The 20,868-nt window shown below is 37.7% G+C and overlaps 4 protein-coding genes across 4 annotated transcripts in view; 1 reads left to right on the top strand and 3 right to left on the bottom strand.

The window, feature by feature from the left end:
• The window catches only part of LOC139952247 (coiled-coil and C2 domain-containing protein 1-like), a 75,479-nt gene extending 62,030 nt beyond the window's left edge, over positions 1-13,449 (top strand). Inside the window, exon 26 of the mRNA XM_071951321.1 lies at positions 8,959-13,449. Coding sequence (XP_071807422.1) covers positions 8,959-8,979 — 21 coding nt within the window. The 3' untranslated portion in view covers positions 8,980-13,449. The remainder of the gene's footprint in view (positions 1-8,958) is intronic.
• Positions 1,471-2,424, bottom strand: LOC139952754 (histamine H2 receptor-like). Its single transcript, XM_071951977.1, has one exon. The coding sequence runs from the start codon at positions 2,422-2,424 to the stop codon at positions 1,471-1,473; it is 954 nt and encodes a 317-aa protein (XP_071808078.1).
• On the bottom strand, positions 3,736-4,689 carry LOC139952170 (histamine H2 receptor-like). Its single transcript, XM_071951188.1, has one exon. It carries the CDS (start codon positions 4,687-4,689, stop codon positions 3,736-3,738), a length of 954 nt encoding a protein of 317 aa, XP_071807289.1.
• Positions 12,413-20,868, bottom strand: LOC139952252 (ubiquitin-conjugating enzyme E2 W-like). The gene is made up of 6 exons (XM_071951326.1): positions 20,775-20,868; positions 19,537-19,628; positions 18,005-18,107; positions 16,616-16,771; positions 15,681-15,756; positions 12,413-14,798 (listed from the first exon to the last, which is right to left on the bottom strand). The coding sequence occupies exons 1-6, from the start codon at positions 20,796-20,798 to the stop codon at positions 14,785-14,787; spliced, it is 465 nt and encodes a 154-aa protein (XP_071807427.1). The 5' UTR covers positions 20,799-20,868; the 3' UTR covers positions 12,413-14,784.

The raw sequence follows: 20,868 nt of genomic DNA, 5'->3' as shown, positions 1-20,868 counted from the left end.
TGTGTCCAATGCACCAATAGTCAGGTAAATAAATCTAGGAACCTCTTTAGCTGTGTCTGAATCGATAACATCTGCAGTCTCGGTGTGTAACATCTTGAAGTGAGCTGCCTTTACCTATAACGTATGTGTGTTTCTGCACTCAACAAATCAATTTGCCTGAAAGCTGAAATAAAAAATCTTTTAAGTCGGTAAACTTCTAGCGCAGCATAGTAAATTTAATAGCAGCATCACGGTGACAGAAATTGTCAAATAGAAAGTAGTCAGGAAATAAATGGGTTCGTTGTTTGATAGAAATAATTATGGCTTTTTGTAAGTGCTTTTTGTAAGTGCTTTTTGCTTTCATATGGAATTAGTTATGGATAAAACTGAAATGTAATTCTTCACCAACAAAAAGGAAAACACACACCACATTGATCAACTCAATGGCAAGTGTTTATCAGCCTTGAAGCCCATTTTAAATTAATGCCTTTCACAGTTGACTTGTTAATGCTAGTTGAATATTGGTTAATCACTGGCCTATGACGGAACCAGTTATTGGTTCCGTTGCCAACACCCACCCTAGTGTTTGCGTTAATGAGTCAAACACCTTTCTTTTCTTTTTTCTCTGCCGACTCTTGTTACATGGCGCAGTCACATCCAGTACAAAGTCATGTCTGAATTCCAGATTTACAAGTCACAGAACAATATGTCAACTTTCGGAAACAAATGGAGCATAAATAACGCCATCTTCACTATTGTTAAGGACTAAATCACCTGGTTTATCGAAGAACACATTTTCGACTGAGCCAATTTTTAATTTTGTTTATAAAGTAATGTGTTTGTTGTAAAATCATAGCTGGAGGGGTGTTGTGTTGAAAGAAATCATTGAAGACTTGTTATTTTTGCATTTATTTTACCTTTTGACCAAGAAGTGTTGATGTTTATCGACCAAAAAGGTATTTATGAATGGGAATCAGAGTGTGTAGAATTTGTTTTCAACCGTGGTTTAAACCCGCCAAAGCCTGGTTCTTGATAATTTACCTTGACTTCGTCTCGATAAAATTATCAAGGCCAGGCCTCGGCGCGGGTTTAAACCACTAGTAAAAAACCTCTTCACCACACATTGATTCCCTTATTAACGATTGAGTAGTCACAGATCTAAACCACATTCTGTGAAAGAGGCTTCAAAATATCATGAAACATTTGCTTTACAATACTTCAGTTTAAAACAGATGATTTATTCCTTTTGTACACTTTGTTGATGCGCTTTCATTTTGTTATATTTCTATGTACTGTTTAATTCTCATAATTTTCCTTTTTTCCAACAAGAGTAAGGAATAAACGTATTATTGAATTGAATTGAATTGAAATGAAAGAAAAAAAACAGCAAACGAACGAAAGCTTGATCTTTTCAGCAAAATTACAATCTGATACAGTGGCTATAGGATCTCATCACTTATGCTAGATGTAGTATTGTCTTGTCTTCTACAGTCAGTGACAGCATGGTGATCTAAGGTTGTGCAGTGCCTGCTTAAACTCCCTGTTCCTCCAGTAGTAGATGATGCAATTCAACCAACAGTTGCTGCAGTATAGAGTAATGGCAGTTATATAAAAACTTGCCGATACTTTGAAATCTTCCGACGCCAATAATGCATTGATAATTCCAGGTATCCAGCAGAGGCAAGCAGTGCCTGTTATAATGATCACAGTGGTAGCAGACTTTGTACTGATTGGCCCTGGAATATTCTGTCTCCCTTCAATGTTACCGAGGATATTCTGAGCGGCGATGAGTCGTGCCTGACGTCGAGCAACTTTCAGAATGTGCGCATACAGAATCAGGATTGTCCCAAGTGAAACTCCAGCAATTGAAGGGATAACAAACAGAAACAGATGATGCCACGCACAGAGAATTGCATGTTTTTCCTTCACTATTTCAGACTGTGAACTTGGAAGGCAATACAAGGCAGAGTAGAGTATTATAGTTAGACTCCATACCAGTGTGACCATGACCTTTGACCTTGTTAGTGTCATCAGCCTCGGATAATGCAGTGGGTAGGCGATGGCTAAGAATCGATCAGTTGTCAACAAAACAATTGATGAAGCATTTATTGTGATCAATGCTGTTATTAAATATGGTGAGATCTTACAGAAAGAACCACTTACTATCCATGAAGTGAATATGAAATAATAAATATAAGGAATTCCTAAGAAAATCCCGGCGCAGAGATCAGAAAGTGTGAGGGACATCATGAACAGTTTAGTTGTTTCTTTGATGCCTCTGACATGACGTAAAACCAAGAGGCAAACTGAGTTCAGAACCATAATCAGAGCTATTGTTAGAAAGAAAAGAACAAATGTAAAAATGCAGAATGCGTCTTCACAATCTGTGAAAACTGCCTCTTGGTTTTGAGTAAATGATGATAAGTTTGATCCGTTTCCATCCATGATGTCACAGGAGAGATGCGTCCAAAATCACTTTCTTGGAACTCCGCAGAATTCTTGGTACAAATTGATGTATTCTTGGGTGCTGCCGTTTAGGAATAAAAAGCCAATTAGCTCACCAAGTTTTTATGTATAGAAATGCAGTCAGAAGTCATGTAAGAATTAGTAGCGCATGTAAAAATGCAGAATGTGTTTTGTACAATCATAGAACAATCCCGACAGATACATGTAGGAAGTAAACTCTGGCAAATCGTAACTGCTCCATCCGTGATGTCACAAAAGAAATGTCTCCTGTATCTTTATCCCAGATGTCTTGGAATTAAACTCAAGAGTTCCTCAGTAAATCCCGGTGTAATAGAAAGCAGCAATACATGAGCAGCTTTGTTTTCATTTGTTTTTTGGATATCGGATATGCACTGAAGAACCAGTATTTACCAGTTAGAACAAAAATAAGAATCCATGTACTGCAAACAACTGCAGTGGTACAAGTCTTGAAACTTTGTGTCCGATGCTTCAGTTGTCAGGTAAATAAATCTTTGAGTCTCTTACATGTAGCTGTGTCTATATTATGTGTGTTTCTGCATTCAACAAATCAATTTGCCTCAAATCAACGGTCTGAAAAAAAAACCTTTGAAGTCAGCAAATTTCTAGCGCAGCAAATTAAATTTAATAGTAGCATCACGGTGACAGTAATTGTCAAATAGAAAGTGCAGTCAGGAAATAAAGGGGTCAATTGTTGTAAAGACATGATTATGGCTTTTTGTAAGTGTTTTTTTTTTCTATTGGATGGAACTATTGATGGATAAAACTGAAGTGTAAATCTTCATCAAGAAAAAGGAAAACACACCGCCTTGATTAACTCAGTGGCAAGTGTTCATCAGCCTTGTAGCCCATTTTTTAATAATTACTGGCACAGTTGAAATAAGTGGCCAATGGCCGATCCAGTTATTGGGTACGACCGCCAAAACGCACTCAAAGTTGGTGTTTGGGCTAATCCGGTCAAACACGTTTTTTCTTCTTCTTTTCTCTGACGAGCTCTTTGTTCGCAGAGTAACTCAAAATTAAAACATGCTAGAACAATTACATAGTCAGGTATTGAAGTGTAGAACACATACTGTGAAGGAGGGGTGACAACCTCTTGAAACTGTTTCTAATACTCTACTGTTTCAAACGAGTATGCTAACCACAATAAAATTAGAGAAAACAAATAGCGAGAAACAAAAGTTTTATCTTTTCAGCAAAATTACAAAATGGTACAGTGGCTAGAGGATTTCATCACTCATGCTAGATTTAGTGTTGTCTTGTCTTATACAGTCAGTGACAGCATGAGGATCTAAGGTTGTGCAGTGCTTGCTTAAACTCCCTGTTCCTCCAGTAGTAGATGATGCAATTCAACCAACAATTACTGCAGTATAGAGTAAGGGCAATTACATGAACACTTGCGGGTACTTTGAAATCTTCCGATGCCAATATTGCCATGACAATTCCAGGTATCCAGCAGAGGCAAGCAGTGCCTGTTATAATGATCACAGTGGTAGCAGACTTTGTACTGATTGGCCCTGGAATATTCTGTCTCCCTTCAATGTTACCGAGGATATTCTGAGCGGCGATGAGTCGTGCCTGACGTCGAGCAACTTTCAGAATGTATGCATAAAGTGTCAGGATTGTCCCAAGTGAAACTCCAGCAATTGAAGGGAAAATTATCTGAACCAAATGATGCCTCACACAAAGAATTGCATGTTTTTCCTTCACCATGTCAGGATGTGAACTTGGAAGGCAATACAAGGCAGAGTAGAGTATTATGGTCAAACTCCATACCAGTGTGATCATGACCTTTGACCTTTTTAGTGTCATCAGCCTCGGATAATGCAGTGGGTAGGCAATGGCTAAGAATCGATCAATTGTCAACAAAACCATTGATAGCGCATTTATTGTGATCAATGCTGTCTGTATATACGGCAGGATCTTACAGAAAGAACCACTTACTATCCATGAAGTGGATATGATATAATACAAATTAGGAATTCCAAAGAAAATCCCGGTGCATAGATCAGAAAGTGTGAGGGACATCATGAACAGTTTGGTTGTTTTTTGGATGCCTCTGACATGACGTAAAACCACGAGGCATACTGAATTCAGAACCAATGTCAGAGCTATTGTAAGGAAGAAAAGAACAAATGTAAAAATGCAGAATGCGTCTTCACAATCTGTGAAAACTCCCTCTTGGTTTTGAGTAAATGATGATAAGTTTGATCCGCTTCCATCCATGATGTCACAGGAGAGATGTGTCCAAGATCACTTTACTTAGAACTCCACAGAATTCTTGGTACAGAATGGTGGTTTCTTGGGTGCCACTGATGAGCGGGATGAAAGACTACAGCTTACTGACTGTTTATGTGTAGAAACATAGTCAGATTACAGTGAGAAACAGCAGGATACTAAAAATGCAGAATACGCACTCTGTGAAAACTCCTGACAGATTCAAAGTTAATTCTGGCAAGTTGTAGCTGTTTCCATACGCGATGTCACCAAGGGAAACGTCTTAACAGTAAACTCAAGAATTCCTCAGCAAATCTTTGTGAAGAGAGCAGCAATAAATCAGTCATAAAAAGCAAATCTTTCGCAAATGTTTTGCTGAACGGCTTTTTCAAGTCAAATGCACCAGTTATCAAATAAATAAACAGTGGAAACTTGCGACATGTGTCTAAATTGATAACATCTATCGGTCGCTGTGTGCAGCATCTTGGAGTGAGCTTCCTTAACCTATAAATGATGCCTGTGCCAGCACTCAACAAATCAATATACCTGAACGGCTGAAGTTGAAAGCCCACTTCAGGGAAGATGGATCACTCGATGAAAAGGATTGTCAATTCAGCAGGTTTTGAGGTGTTGAAACTAGAGTGTCGCGCTGTCGCTAATTCTCTTGTTGAATGCAAAGGCAGGGAAATAGTTGCTTGTCAATTTGTTATTCTTGTTTTTGATCATATGCAGCAGAAATGTTGTAGCCGTCCTTTACTGCGATGTCAATTAGATTTTGATCAATTACTTTTAGAATAATTGTTTTAGTCCTGCTACTAGGTACTGCTGTTTTCCCTGTTAGAGGCAGTGGACACTATTGGTAATTACTCAAAATAATTATAAGCATAACACCTTACTTTAACGAGTAATGGGGAGAGGTTGATAGTACACAAATATTGACTGCTTCGAGTGCTATGGTTAAAACTATGATGATTCCCGGAGGTGATTCCCGGAGCGTTTTATTTTCCCGAGGCGAAGCCGAGGGAAAATAAAACGTTTCGGGGATCACCGAGGGAGTCATAGTTTTAACCATTGCACGAGTAAAAGCAGCCAATATTTGTTTTATAACACCCTAATCATTTCTAAATACTGTACTATTAAGTTACAGACCTGAATGCTACAATCCATGGACGACGCGAATACAGATTGCGAAAACTTTTACTGTGCTGCATGTAGTGTCATGTAATCCGAAATGGTTACAGACTATTAATTTATCATCCCCGTACACGCAACGGGCGTCTGGGTACTGCACGCCGTGTACTAGTCTTCGAACTAGCGCATGGCAAACCGATGCACTATCACACGGCCGTGCGTCTAGCAAAACTAAGACATATCATGTGACGCGCTCTAAACCAATGAAAAGGCAGAATATTGGTAAGGGGTGTTATAATATAAAACATTGTGAGAAACAGCTCCCTCTGACGAGGAGTAGTTTTCGAGAAAGAAGTAATTTTCCACGAATTTGATTTCGAGACCTCAAGTTTAGACTCGAAATCGAGCATCTGAAAGCACCTTGTTATCTTATGCATATGTTGTGAGATACAGCAAGTGAGAAGACTGGTCTTTGACATTTACCAATAGTGTCCACTGGCTTTAATGAAATGGGCACCTCCTTGAAATAAACCCCCTTTACAGTCCGTAGGGATAAACATCCTGGGTGTCACCCAATAGGAGCCTGGCTGGTAGAGCAGAATGCACTTCCTTCCTAACTTTTAAGAAGCAATTACAGTATGCTTAAAAGTGTCCTGCTCAATGGCACAAGTGGCATGACCAGGATTTGAACCCACACATTTTGCTGCTGACAACACCAGAACTTGGGTCCGGTTAACTAGACCAACTCGGCCACGACACGCTGTTAAAATGAACTTAACCTGAAACCAATTCTTTAACTCTGATATGGATGTACATAGGGTATGTCAATTATACTCAAGGCACGTAAAGGAACGTTACGGAATTGGTATAAAACAAAAATCGTGAAAATCACAGATTACATAAAACTTACATGGTCTAATGATGATGATAGTTGAAATTGTCCCTTGAAATATTTTTGTCTGAAATGTCATATTTGAGGAGAAATAAATAATCTAATTTCGCGTTTTGGAGTTTATCGCTCAGTGTCAGAGCATTTTATTCATTTTTATTTTGCATCGATGCAATGCAACATTTGTATTCGTTTTTTTTTTCACTATTCTCTCGTGACCCAGATGGTTGATCGATCTCAAACTTCTACAGGTTTGTCAGTTTATGTATGTGGTGGATTTAGCGCTTACACTGCCAGCAACGATTTTGTTAGCAAAAACCAATTCTGTAGTGTTCCTTTAACCAAATAAATGAGAAAGCATGACACTGAAGGTTAGGTCAAACTTGATTAAAAGCTGCTGACTGTAAATTTCTGGTTGATTGTGCACTCGCATTTTATAACAAGGCAGCTTGCTGTACATGACATATAGCGTGCAATAATCGTTAGTTTTAGGTGAAGGCGTCACTCGGTCTAGGTTTTTCTTGGGAAAATTGAAAAAAGGTCTAGATGATGTCTTTATTGTTGATACTAACTACAGGGATTGTTTGCAGGCCTTAAAACAAACAGTGTCAATTGTCGTAATTTTTGCTGTTCAAACGGGTACTCTTTTTCACCGTAACTTGTTAAGCATCTTTAGTCTTAAAGGCACTGGACACCTTTGGTAATTGTCAAAGACCGGTCTTCTAACTTGGTGTATCTCAACATATACATAAAATAACAAACCTGGACATTTTTTAGCTCAATTGTTCGTCGAAGTTGCGCGAGAATAATGGAAGAAAACCGCACAAGTCGCGTGCTTTCAAATGCCTTGAATTCGTGCTGAGGTCTCGAAATCAATTCAAATATTTCTGTGAGAAATTACCTTCTTCTCAAAAACTACGTTACTTCAGAGGGAGCCGTTTCTCAGATTGTTTTGTACTAAGAAGAGCTCTCCATTGCTTGTTACCGAGTAAATTTGTATGCTAGTGTATAATAGTGTCCAGGGGTGGATTTCACAAAGGTAGTCCTAACTTAGGACTAGTCCTAAGCAATGCTAAGAGATAGGACTGGTCCTAAGTTAGGACCAGTAACTCATCCTAACTTAGGACTGGTCCTATCTCTTAGCATTGCCTAGGACTAGTCCTAAGTTAGGACCAGTAACTCATCCTAACTTAGGACTGGTCCTATCTCTTAGCATTGCCTAGGACTAGTCCTAAGTTAGGACCAGTAACTCATCCTAACTTAGGACTGGTCCTATCTCTTAGCATTGCCTAGGACTAGTCCACAAAGGTAGTCCTAACTTAGGACTAGTCCTAAGCAATGCTAAGAGATGGGACTGGTCCTAAGTTAGGACCAGTAACTCATCCTAACTTAGGACCAGTCCTATCTCTTAGCATTGCCTAGGACTAGTCGTAAGTTAGGACCAGTAACTCATCCTAACTTAGGACCAGTCCTATCTCTTAGCATTGCCTAGGACTAGTCCTAAGTTAGGACCAGTAACTCATCCTAACTTAGGACCAGTCCTATCTCTTAGCATTGCCTAGGACTAGTCCTAAGTTAGGACTACCTTTGTGAAATCCACCCCAGTGCCTTTAAAGAAATGTCTACACTCCACAAATCCGATAAGCCTGACCGGTCTGAAATCAAAAACTTCTGAAGTCAGCAAATATCTATTCAATGCATGGTAAGATTAATAGCAGCACTACATTGTACGTGACAGTAACTGTCAAATAGAAAGTGCAGTCAGGAAATAAAGTGGGTCCATTGTTGTAATAACGATAGCATTTTGTTTTCGTAACACTCAGTCCATCCTTGCATTCAGTTTGTGGACAGTAACTCAATTTAGAATTGACATGGTCTGAAATAAAATATAAAAAAACTTTGACTGAAGTCAGGAAATTTCTCGTCATTTTTTAGTAAATTGTCAAATAAAAAGTGTAGTCGGGAAGGGGTCAATTGTTGTTTCTTTATTTTTAAACCTCAGCCCAGCTGTCGTTTGCGGACTGTAACACCACTTTTCTCATTTCTAACGCATTTTCATCAGAGTTGTACTACTCCATGATTACTAAAAAAAAAGTGCTAAACGTGAAAAAAATTAAGTGAATGGTAATTGAGTTTTTCATTTCATTTCGGAAACATTGATTTCCACATGAAAAACTTACGGAGAAAAACAAATTACCTAGAAATATTATTATTATGAAGGAAACTTCAAATTTGTTCTTTTTTCTGTTTTTTTACAGATTGCTTCACTATCAAAGTGACATCAATGTTCCAGCCAGATTTGAATGTTTATACCTTGTGACTCACTGTCAGGTTTTGAATATTTATAACTTGTGTTTTTTGTATAATGGTTCGGGATAGAGTCTACTTTGCTCTGCGGTCTCAAACCTAATTAATGTCTCAGTTGCTAATTGAAACTATAAGGACGTTCATGTGTAAAACTCTTAAAGCCAGTGGACACTTTCGGTAAACAGTATTGTCCAAGGCCCCGGTTCGTGTATCACAACTTATATGTAAAATAAAAAACCTGTGATAATTTAGGCTCAATCGGTCATCGGAGTCGGGAGAAAATAACGGGAAAACCCAACCTTGTTTCCACACGTTTCGCTGTGTCATGACATGTGTTTACTATAAATCCGTAATTCTCGATGTCGAGAATTGATAATTGTTTTAATGTTTTCTCAAAAAGTAAAGCATTTCATGGAATAATATTTCAAGAGAAGTCTTTTACCATTACCTTCTGTAAACCCTGTAAGTTATTAGTAAATCTGTGAACTTTTATTTTTTTTCTGCTCCGAAACTGTATAATGGCTTTAATCTAAATTTCCCCTCTATGAAATTAGATTTTTATTTATTTAAAAGTTTCTGCATGTTAATTTTTCATCTCATCAAGGGTATCATTTTGTTCGCAGCTTTACTGCCAGATGAACATTTATAATTTGTGGCTGACTGTGAGGTTTTGAATATCTATAACTTATGGTTTTTGTATAATGGTTTGAGATAAGCTACTTTGCGGTGTAGAATTTGTTTGCAGTAAAAAATATATAAATTGTTCATCTCATCAAGTGTATCATTTTTTTTGCAGCTTTATTATTGCAATTTAAGAGAGTATAGAAGCAATTCATGTGATTGTATAAATGCCTGCTCTAAGGCAGAAAATAATTTTATGTTGTAAATACGAAAAACAAAAACATATTTATGGATTCAAATTATTGGCCTTATATGTATGGCGTATCATTTTGGAGGCGTTTAGTTTATTTGATTTTTAATTTACCTGTGCATAAATTTATGCAAACACTTTGGACAATTTTAAAGCCTTGTCAGAATTGGCGTTTACAGCTACGACTTAAATTGGATCGCTGCGTCATCATGAATTGACCTATCAGACACATTCAGCAATAGCTTTAACCGTAGCTGTAGCCACCAGTTATTGGATATGGTCTTGTAACCTGGTACTAGTACACGGTTTTCCTAAAGGTATAGACCATAGACCTTTATCATGGTGCGGGCATCTTGAATTTTTTCCATTGATATCAATGTTACCAAACATACATCGTGTTCACCTAATGGATTTGTTTAGGGTCACTAAACTTAAATGGTAAGCAGTTCATCTGCATAGGGCTGCTGGGGCAGTCAGGAGCTGGTTTGTGCATGATCCAATTAGAAGTCCACTGTTTCGACAAGGAATTACTTAAGGATAACAGGTGTGAGTTGCTAGACACAAATTATGCTTTTATTTTAGCCTCGTCCCGTAATGAAAAGCTTTCAGTAAACATAAATGATACACACCGTAGCAAATATCCAGTTCTGTTAACAATCACATCCATCAAATTTATTCATTATTTTGTAGTCTATCACGTTGTAAACAAAGTTGTACATATTATATATTACACTGGACTCCAAAATAAAAGTGCCAAGTTAACAATCAATGTTTTTCGTACCTTCGCTCTAAATAATTTCTTGTATTTACACAAACCCATGAGGCCTGTATTTTAACCCGATTTCCCCCCGGGACATCGTTCAACAACACCCAAAATAAATCTTGGTTGTAGTTTTGGGAGTTCCAGTACATGGTACATGTAGTTCGACTCCAAATATGGAATGGAAGACCGTCCGTTTGTTTAGATGATCTTCCCATCAAGGGAACTCGACAAACTCCCACAAGGAGATATGGCTGGCAACAGCCAATCTCTCTCAAACAACCATTGGTTTAACGTCCATGATTATGAATTCTAGTCATTGTGAAATCAGCGGTTAGCTAGTAGGATTCAAACCTACAACCTCGTGATTGAACCACTTGTGCACTACATGTATGTAATCGGTACACGTTGTATGGAGTAACGAAACTAGAGGGAGCAATGTTAATTACACAGCATTTATAAAGGCGCACTAAATCTGGTGTATAACTATTCAAAGGCGCTGGTCAAGATGGAAAAGAGGGAATTCTCAAGTGGTAGGAAAAGCGAGTGTGAACAGGTGTGTCTTGAGTTGCTGCTGAAAGATGGAGATGTTATGTATTTCCCTGAGGTTTTCAGGGAGTGAATTCTAGAGCCTGGGTGCTGTAATGGAAAAACCCATGTCCCCGTAGCTGGCTAGACGAGACCGGGGAACAAGGAGCATATTGTATTATTATTATTATTACACACACATGATATCGGGCTGTCACTTGTGTGTCATAAGCAAATAAAATATTTTCACTTCACCCAAAGCACAAATGTTTCCACTAAGCATTTTTTTGCAGTCGATACGTGACTCCATTTGTAACTAAGGACAGATTTAAGCATAATATTATGATTATTGTATTTCATTTTTATTTGGCAATTTTGAAAGACAGGAATTTAAGTGTTTAATTTAACTGTTTCCTAATCACCAAACTCTGGAATTGTGGAGTATTTTTTTCCCCTTACAAAGTATTTAAAAGAACACGTTGCCTTGGATCGGACGAGTTGGTCAAAACAAAAGCGTTTGTAACCGTTTTTTATATAATGCATATGGTTGGAAAGATGTTTTAAAAGTAGAATACAATGATCTACACAAGTTTGCCTCGAAATTGCGTGGTTTTCCTTCTACTGTGCGAACTAACACGTTCGGCCATTTATGGGAGTCAAAATTTTGACCCCCATAAATGGCCGACGTGTTAGTCGACGAGGTAAAAGGAAAACCACGCAATTTTGAGGCATGTTTGTGTGGATCATTGTATTCTACTTTTACAAGATCTTTCCAGCCATATGCATTTTATAAAAAACGGTTGCAAACGCTTTCCAAAGACCAACTCGACCGATCCAAGGCAACGTTTCCTTTAAGCTTGAAGCCTTTCGGACATTAATCAATCTCTCCCAATCATCAGTGAAAATGTGTGAAATATGAACGCTTTAAATAACTGAATATTAAGTGTAAAATGTCACATATATTATGCCAATGCTTGACTGATTATCAAACCATTTAAATCAAATGATTTTGTTTTTATCATTAAGTTAAATTTGTAAATCATTCAAACACAAAATTACACATCATGTAAGTGACTATGGCATTTCAACAATAACATTTAAACCAACCTTTAAAATGAATTTGAAGCAATTTTTGACAAGATATTTTTAAAGACATTGGACACTTTTGGTAATTTGTAATAACTCAAAATAATTATTACTAAAAACCTTACTTGGTAACAAGTAGTGGGGAGAGGTTGATAGTATAAAACATTGTGAGAAACGGCTCCCTCTGAAGTGACTTAGTTTTTGAGAAAGAAGTAATTTTCCACTTATTTGATTTCGAGACCTCAGATTTACAATTTTGAGGTCTCGAAATTGAGCACCTGAAAGCGCACAACTTTGTGTGACAAGGTGTTTTTTTCTTTCTTTATTATCTCGCAACTTCGACGACCAATTGAGCGAAAATTTTCACAGGTTTGTTATTTTGTGCATATGTTGAGATACACCAACTGTGAAGACTAGTCTTTGATTATTACCAATAGTGTTCAGAGTCTATAAGCAAATAAAATTCATGCTTTGTAAAATCAGATTACCGGCCAAGATTCCACTCCAATGTTATGCTAAGTAACAACAGCTAAATACCAGTCACAAGCACAGAATATTGCATGAAATTTTGGCCTGTAACATGTGTAAAATAAGCGAGCTATTTTCGTGCTTATCCACATTTTTTGCTTAAGCAGCTCTATGAAATTGGTGCCCCGCAGCAGATAAAGTTGCTTAGCACAAACGTGTACTGCTAAACAACATTTCTAATTTTGGTTCTTAATTTGTGATTGCCCAAGGGAAAGATTATGCTCTAAACAGAAATAACTGCACTTAAAAAGAAAACACTGCGTGTATTTACTTGAATATAACTCTTACAATTATTTACAACAAAAGTGAAAAGAAAAGAATGATCTACCCTAGATTGATTCATAAAATATATATATATATAACTTCTTCTTTTCTTATTATGGTTAGGACACTTTAAATCAAACTAAACAGAAACAATAAAAACAAAATCTTTACGGTAAAACGCATGGACAATTTCTGCTTGATATGTAGTTAAAAGGATTGGATAGATAAATCCAGGCAACAAATATTCAAGTAGATATGCGTAGTCCAAATGGGGCCTTTTCTTAGTAACGTGCCACTTTATCAGAAGTGAGATTCAACTTTTAATTCTTCCACGTTTACAGTAGTCTGCCGCAGTTTGATGTTTTAAAATGGAAGCAAGGAAAAAAGAAAAGGCAGTGGGCCCATTTAACATAAATAAATCGCAAACAAAAATGTGTTTCAAGGAAAGCCAAGTAGGAAAGTATTACCGTTCCTCAAAAGCTTTTGTAAGTTGGTGTAAATGAAGTTTATGACTCATGATTGCAATCAAAATCATGTTAACTTGAGCAGATACCAACGATGTTTGTTTCCCAAACTGTTTCCTTTGTAAAGCACCGGATGACAGAAATTTTGGTATAGTCAATTGTACAATGGTATAAATAAAATGAATAAAAAACAATTTCTTGCAAATAATTCAGAAGTAAATTAAAAATGTACAAGTATGCTTTCTTCCTACTTAAACTTAAAAGTAAGACAAATCTTAAATATTATGGTGATTTTAACATGGCATAAGAAAATGCAGAAATCATCTGTTTTGGGGAATAAGTTTCGCCTTTAACCACTTCACGTCGTCTGGCGTGTATTACGCAAAATACTTCCAGGTAAAATGACCATCGGTGTTTCTAAAGGCCCAAAACCAACTTCGGAGCATCCATTTTTGTGTGCAGTCAAATGAATGACATGTACATACATGTACATATACACTGAGACAAGCCAAGTAGTAGAATGCACAGGTACATGTACCTACTGTGTTGTGTATCACTTCCCTTGTACAAAGAGGGGCAAAGGATGCTGGAATTCTTGCTCAAAATCTCCCTTTTTCAATCCCACCAATCTCAGTGTAATGTGTTAATCTAGTTTTATAGGGTGCGTTCGATTACCTTCCCTATTCGACCCTGCGGTGCTCGCACTGATGAGCCCCTGACAAGAGCTAATCGAATGATCATCCTCGCCCTCTCGTGGTGACGTCATGCACCTCGGGTCACCCCCAGACCCGCGTGAGCCCATGGAATGACGCCAAAGCTAAACGAACGCACCCAATACTGTATTCCTTTTTTTAGTGTTCTGTCTTGGAGCTTTTATCAATGTTCCGACACATCAATTTTCCATTTTTATCTTTTTAATGGACAAATAAATTAATTGAACTGAATTGAATTGAATTCAGGCTATTAAAAAAAAAAAGAAATCCCAGAATTTTCAGGGTAAAAAATAAAAAATAACGGAAGTCGAACTAATGTATGTAGGAAGAAAATCATGCCTGTACTAGTTATTTTCCTATAAGGATTTTTATTTTCCTCTTCTTCCAACCTCACTTTTAAAATTATTTTCTATGATTTCTCTGTGGATGAAACTCTGAAGTGTCTTGTCTCTGTGTATTCGAAGTGAACCAAATTTGTACAAGCTTTTCTGTCTATGCTAAGACTCACAGCTATCCGTGCTGAGTTGCTGTAGTTAGGTATGGCAATCTATCTTGGTGCCTCATCAAACTTTGTCATCTGAAAGAGAAGCAAGCACATATATAGGGGACATTGTTATTATTGACTTATTACCGAACAAAATTGAAGCAAATATACTGTATGTTTAAAAGCCTCTCCCAGATTCACAACCAAAACCTTTACAATCAGTTGCATTGGAAGTAACAACTCCCCCTCCTACCCATCAATTGATTACACTGATTTCTTTTGTCTTTTGCCAATGACAAACGTTTTACCAAAATAAAACATACCTTAAAGACAGTGGACACTATTGGTAATTGTCAAAGACTAGCAATTCACAGTTGATGTATCTCAACATATGCATAAAATAACAAACCTGTGAAAATTTGAGCTCAATCGGTCATCGAAAGTGCAAGATAATAATGAACGAAAAAATACCCCTTGTCACACGTTGTTGTGTGCGTTTAGATGGTTGATTTCGAGACCTCAAGTTCTAAATCTGAGGTCTCAAAATCAAATTCGTGGTAAATTACTTCTTTCTCGAAAACTATGGCACTTCAGAGGTAGCCGTTTCTCCCAATGTTTTACACCATCAACCTCTCCCCATTACTCGTCACCAAGATAGGTTTTACGCCAATAAGTATTTTGAGTAATTACCAATAGAGTCCACTGCCTTTAAAGGCACTGGACACCTTTGGTAATTGCCACTTGGTGTATCTCAACATACTGTAAGCATAAAATAACAACCTGTGAAATTTGCTGAGAAATTGCTTCTTTCTCAAAAACTCTGTTTCTTCAGAGGGAGCCATTTCTCACAATGTTTTATACTATCCAGAGCTCTCCATTGCTCGTTACCAAGTAAGTTTTTATGCTATCAATTGTTTTGAGTAATTACCAATAGTGTGCGCCTTTAACAGCTGAAATAAAATGACACCAACTTACCATGATACCACCATTTTGTTTTCTTGGGACTTTTACTGCACGTTCTGACATAGAACGTGTTGTCTGGGGGACGTTTCTGTCAAACAAATAAAATAAAATTGCAATATTGAAAATTAACCAGATGCACCCTTACAGGCATGACACTTGGTCCTTGGAACAAGTGGGCATACATGTCATAAATCTTGAGTTTATGTGTGGTATTGGACTCATGAACTTTCCCGGCTATTTAAGCCCGGTTCATACTTCCTGCGAATGCGAATGCGATACGAATGTTGAAGTCACAAATTCGCAACGAAATTCGCACTGATTTGAGTTGTGTTGCAAATATCGCTGCGAAAGGGGGGTTGTGACGTCAAATTCACGTCAAATTGCAGGACAGTTCTTTTCAGAACTGAGAAGTCTCCCGAACCTCTGATTATCTACTCCGCGGCAGTAGAATAAAGCAAGACAGTTCTCTAAGAACAAACTCAAGTAGATACACCAATGGTGTTACCGCAAACCAAACATACATTAAAGGAACACGTTGCCTTGGATCGGTCGAGTTGGTCTTTGAAAAGCGTTTGTAACCGTTTTTTTATAAAATGCATATGGGTAGAAAGATGTTGTAAAAGTAGAATACAATGATTCACACAAACATGCCTCGAAATTGCGTGGTTTTCCTTTTACCTCGTTGACTAACACGTCGGCCATTTATGGGGGTCAAAATTTTGACTCCCATAAATGGCCGACCATGTTAGTTCGCACAGTAGAAGGAAAACCACGCAATTTCGAGGCAAACTTGTGTGGATCATTGTATTCTACTTTTAAAACATCTTTCCAACCATATGCATTTTATAAAAAACGGTTACAAACGCTTTTGTTTTGACCAACTCGTCCGATCCAAGGCAACGTGTTCCTTTAACAAAACGTTGCCAGCAGAAAACAAACCACCTTACCTTTACAGTGCAACTGCTCAACATGCTTACTATACTTAGGCAGACTGCCTGCACGGACAAAGCAGGGGACCAGTCTTCGGTTAGGATGGATAAACATATGTGCCCATTGCTGTAGACATGCGGGTGAACCGGAATGTTACCACCCGTAAATATAACCTTAAAAGAAAAGCAAAAACAATTAACAAAACCGCCATATAATCGTCAAATGAGTTTTACATAATTTTACTGAAAGGTTTTTACAAAATTAAGAAAGTCTCTGAAAAAATGCATGCAAGTCATTCTAGACTTAAGCCTTTCTGAAATTCAACTATTTAATAAAATTACCTCTTTCTCTAAACTACGCTTCTTCAAAGGGAGTCATTCTCTAACAATGTTAACCAACAGGTCCACAGCGGTCTTAATCAGAGGAGTTTTTATGGTCATTAACTTGTGTACCTATAATACTAGAAGTACATTCTGCCTTTTTAAAAAGGGTTTTTGACACCTTTTGTAGATGAAGTTTTTTGACCACGACATGATTCCTATCTCACTGTGAATGAAATTATAATTTACTTGTAGAAATTTCAGCTTCATTAGTCGTCAAGTTTTTGAGGGAAAAAGTGAAAATCACAGCAAAATCACAGAGCAATGTAAATCCGTCGTACATGCTAAAAGAATTTCCGTCTTTGAGACGAAAATGATTTATTCCAGTATTTAACTCACTTCTCAAAAACTACAGCACATCAGAAAGTAATGTTTTAAGGGAGGCTTTCTACCATCATTGTCTTTAAACCGCGTAAAGATTAACTCTGTGGATGATAGTGTTTTGCGTCTTACAAAAAGTACCCAATCTGCTTACAAGATTGATAAAGTTGGCTCATAGGCTGCATGACGACTTCGCCTATGGTTACTTCTAGTAATAGTTACTACACCCAATGGCTTTGGCAACAACATTGCAGATCAGTGTTTTTGTTTTCAGCAATCCGACAAAGCCACTACTTAAAGAAATACGTTGCCTTGGATCGGTCGAGTTGGTCTTTGAAAAGCGTTTGTAACCGTTTGTTATAGAATGCATATGATAAGAAAGATATTTTAAAAGTAGAATATAATGGTCCACACAAGTATCACTCGATATTGCGTGGTTTTCCTTTTACCTCGTTGACAAACACGGTCGGCCATTTATGGGAGTCAAATTTTTGACTCCCATAAATGGCCCACCGTGTTAGTTCGCAAAGTAAAAAAAAAAACGTGCAATTTCGAGGCAAATGTGTGTGGATAATTGTATTCTACTTTTTAAACATCTTTCTAACCATATGCATTTTATAACAAACGCTTTTCAAGGACCAACTTGACTGATTCAAGGCAATGTGTTCCTTGAAGATGTTCATTCCGAGAGGACCCTAAATTTACCTCAGGGGAATCGAAAGGGTATCTTTTCCCAAAAGTGAACTGTAGTTGAAAATTCTCTCCTTCGTACAGTGATCCAGGAGCACCCGATACATCAACGCTCCATCTAGTAAAAATACAAGAGTCATTCACTCATTTAAAGGCAGTGGACACTATTGGTAATTACTCAAAACAATTAACAGCATAAAACCTCACTTGGTAACAAGTAATGGGGAGAGGTTGATAATATACATTGTGAGAAACGGCTCCCTCTGAAGTGAAGTAGTTTTTGAGACAGAAGTAAATTTCCACGAATTTGATTTCAAGACCTCAAGTTTAGAATTTGAGGTCTCAATATCAAGCATCTGAAAGCACACATCTTCGTGTGACAAGGGTGTTTTTTCTTTCATCATTATCTCGCAACTTTGACCACTGATTGAGCTCAAATTTTCACAGGTTTGTTATTTTATGTATATGTTGAGATACACCAAGTGAGACGACTGGTCTTTGACAATTACCAATAGTGTCCACTGTCTTTAAGAATAATAGTGGCTTCTTATATAGCGCTCATATCTGTCACTCAAGGCGCTCAAGGTGCCTCGACATTCTGTATTTTCCTGTGAAGCTACATTTTTGTAATAATTTTTTTGTAATGGTTTACCAAGTGCTGTGGCGCAACATGCAGCCAATCAAACTAGGAACACCAGGGTGAACCACTTCTCTTTTAGATCAGTGCACTGGGCAACATTTCAAACAGTTTTTTGTATGCCAGTCACCTGGCACACAAGGCGTGAAGGCCACTTCAAGGTGTCGACTACAATACAATCAACTATTTTTGCAGGGGCCCTTGCTGCCTACTCCTGGGGTTGAAACCCCCTTTACAGTCCATAATACGGATCCCTGGTTTAAAGAAGGACAAACGAGTTTTAGAAAAGATACAGAGGAGAGCTACCAAGTTGGTGCCACAGTTGAAAAGCCTCCCGTACACAGAAAGGCTTCAAGCCCTGAACTTATACACACTAGAACGAAGACGACTAAGAGTTGACCTTATTGAAACATTTAAGCTGCTCAAGGGACTGGAGAAAGTCGACTGCAAGAAATTCTTTAATACAGCTAGAAACACCAGTACGAGGGGCCACTCTCTTAAATTGTACAAGCCGACTCTCTTGGGTGCAGAAGGAACTTCTTTTCACAGCCAATCATTAACGATTGGAACAGTCTCCCACACAAAGTAGTAAATGCCAAAACAGCGTCAACTTTCAAGAAAGAGCTCGATGCCTATTGGAAGGAATCAATGATAGGATATGGGGTCACAAAGGCATAAGCCTAAACAATTTCTCCCATCAATCGTAAGTAAGTAAGTAAGGTATCATCCATCAGAAGCCTGGCTGTGGCTGGTAAACCAGAAAGCACAACCTCCCCAACTTTACGAAGCAATCATAAGTGTCACAACTGGGACTCGAACCCACACTCTGCTGATCAAACATCAGAGCTTGAATCCGGTGCTCTGAACCGCTAGGCTCTAACTCGCCACGTTCACCCCCCCCCATACTTACGATGTAAGAGTATTAGACGCTGTCTTTGGATTCACACTGATGCCTACTGGAGGGTCTCTCTGCAATTGAAGTAACTCATTCTGAAGACGTTTCTAAAAAAGTAAAACGATAACGACAGAATAAACTTGCAATCAAAATAAACTCCGAGCAAAATCTGCTGTTATTATAGCTAAGTTAAGATGATAAAACCAACTTACCAAATTGATTGTACACAATGATTTAGTTTAGATATACAAAAAAGAGCTATTTTTCTTTCAGTTAATGAAATCAACATTGTGGAGACAATGAATGACCCCCATGTCTCCCGTGAGACGATACCGGAACAAAACCGCATAGTTCTACTTCTCGTAGGAGTAAGGGAAAGGAACCTGGTATAAAACAAACTATAATAATTAGCCAATGTATGAGGTAATTTTATCAATTTAAAAAGCAAAACATCAGAAATTGTAATGTAGTAGCACACTCTACAGTAATAACACAACTTCAATCAAGACTCTAGCCCAGGTTGGACTCCTCCGTTGCAGTCAGTCAGTCAGTGGCACTGACTGACGTCCCACCAGGTTTATCAAGACTCTATGACTATTGCTATTCCTAACTAAACAAACAAAGAAGATAAAACAATATAATAATAGCAGAAGAATACCGGGATAACTTTCCGTATGGCGCCACCACTTTTTCACTCATTTTTACAAAAAGGGATATATCAATCAGGTAATTTAGATACTATATTATTTTATTTCGAATGAAAAAGTGGTGGCGCCATACGGAAACTTTTCCGAATACCGTGTAAAGAAAAAAATAAGTCCCATTAAGAACAAAAACTAAAACTCAACAGATGGACCAAAATCCTAAATAAATCCTATGCTGGTCATTCAATTCTACTCCTAGTAGAACTATTTCGGTTTCGTTCGCTATCGTCTCCCCATACGTACGGGAGACGATCGATAGCGGACGAAACCGAAAAAGTTCTAGGGGCAATTCAATTCAATTCAATATTATAATTTTATTGTTCGACGACTCGATCGATCGAGTCAGAAAGTCAAGATTCAACAATGAATCATTGATTGAAACAAAATAAAACAGTCAATGGCACAATTGCAGAATACCCCGCAACTCATATAATAAGCACCACCACAATAATGGCACAATCTCTTCATTAATCAGGCATTAACCTAAGGATGTTGTTCTTTTCCTGTATTCTACGCTCTAAATAAGAATGATATTGAGGACAAACTCACCTGCATTGGCCAAGGAGTCGCCATGTTTTTATTTACGTTTCGTAGATTCTAAATTTAGAACATTGTGATTTTGTAAATAAATCATCCGGCCCAG

Source organism: Asterias amurensis, chromosome 20 (assembly GCF_032118995.1).
Source record: "Asterias amurensis chromosome 20, ASM3211899v1".
Classification (NCBI taxonomy): domain Eukaryota; kingdom Metazoa; phylum Echinodermata; class Asteroidea; order Forcipulatida; family Asteriidae; genus Asterias; species Asterias amurensis.
The sequence above is the reverse complement of the archived record's forward strand: the minus strand, read 5'-3'. Positions and strand labels throughout refer to the sequence as shown.

Excerpts from the sequence above, each read along its gene's own strand:
- LOC139952252 (XM_071951326.1), bottom strand. The coding sequence starts at position 20,798 with ATGGCGACTCCTTGGCCAATGCAG. Across the intron at positions 16,772-18,004 it reads ACCCTTTCGATTCCCCTGAG|GTTATATTTACGGGTGGTAA; the intron begins GTAAATTTAGGG and ends TTTTCTTTTAAG. Across the intron at positions 15,757-16,615 it reads TGAGCAGTTGCACTGTAAAG|AAACGTCCCCCAGACAACAC; the intron begins GTAAGGTGGTTT and ends TTTGTTTGACAG.
- LOC139952170 (XM_071951188.1), bottom strand. The coding sequence starts at position 4,689 with ATGGATGGAAGCGGATCAAACTTATCATCATTTACTCAAAACCAAGAG.
- LOC139952754 (XM_071951977.1), bottom strand. The coding sequence starts at position 2,424 with ATGGATGGAAACGGATCAAACTTATCATCATTTACTCAAAACCAAGAG.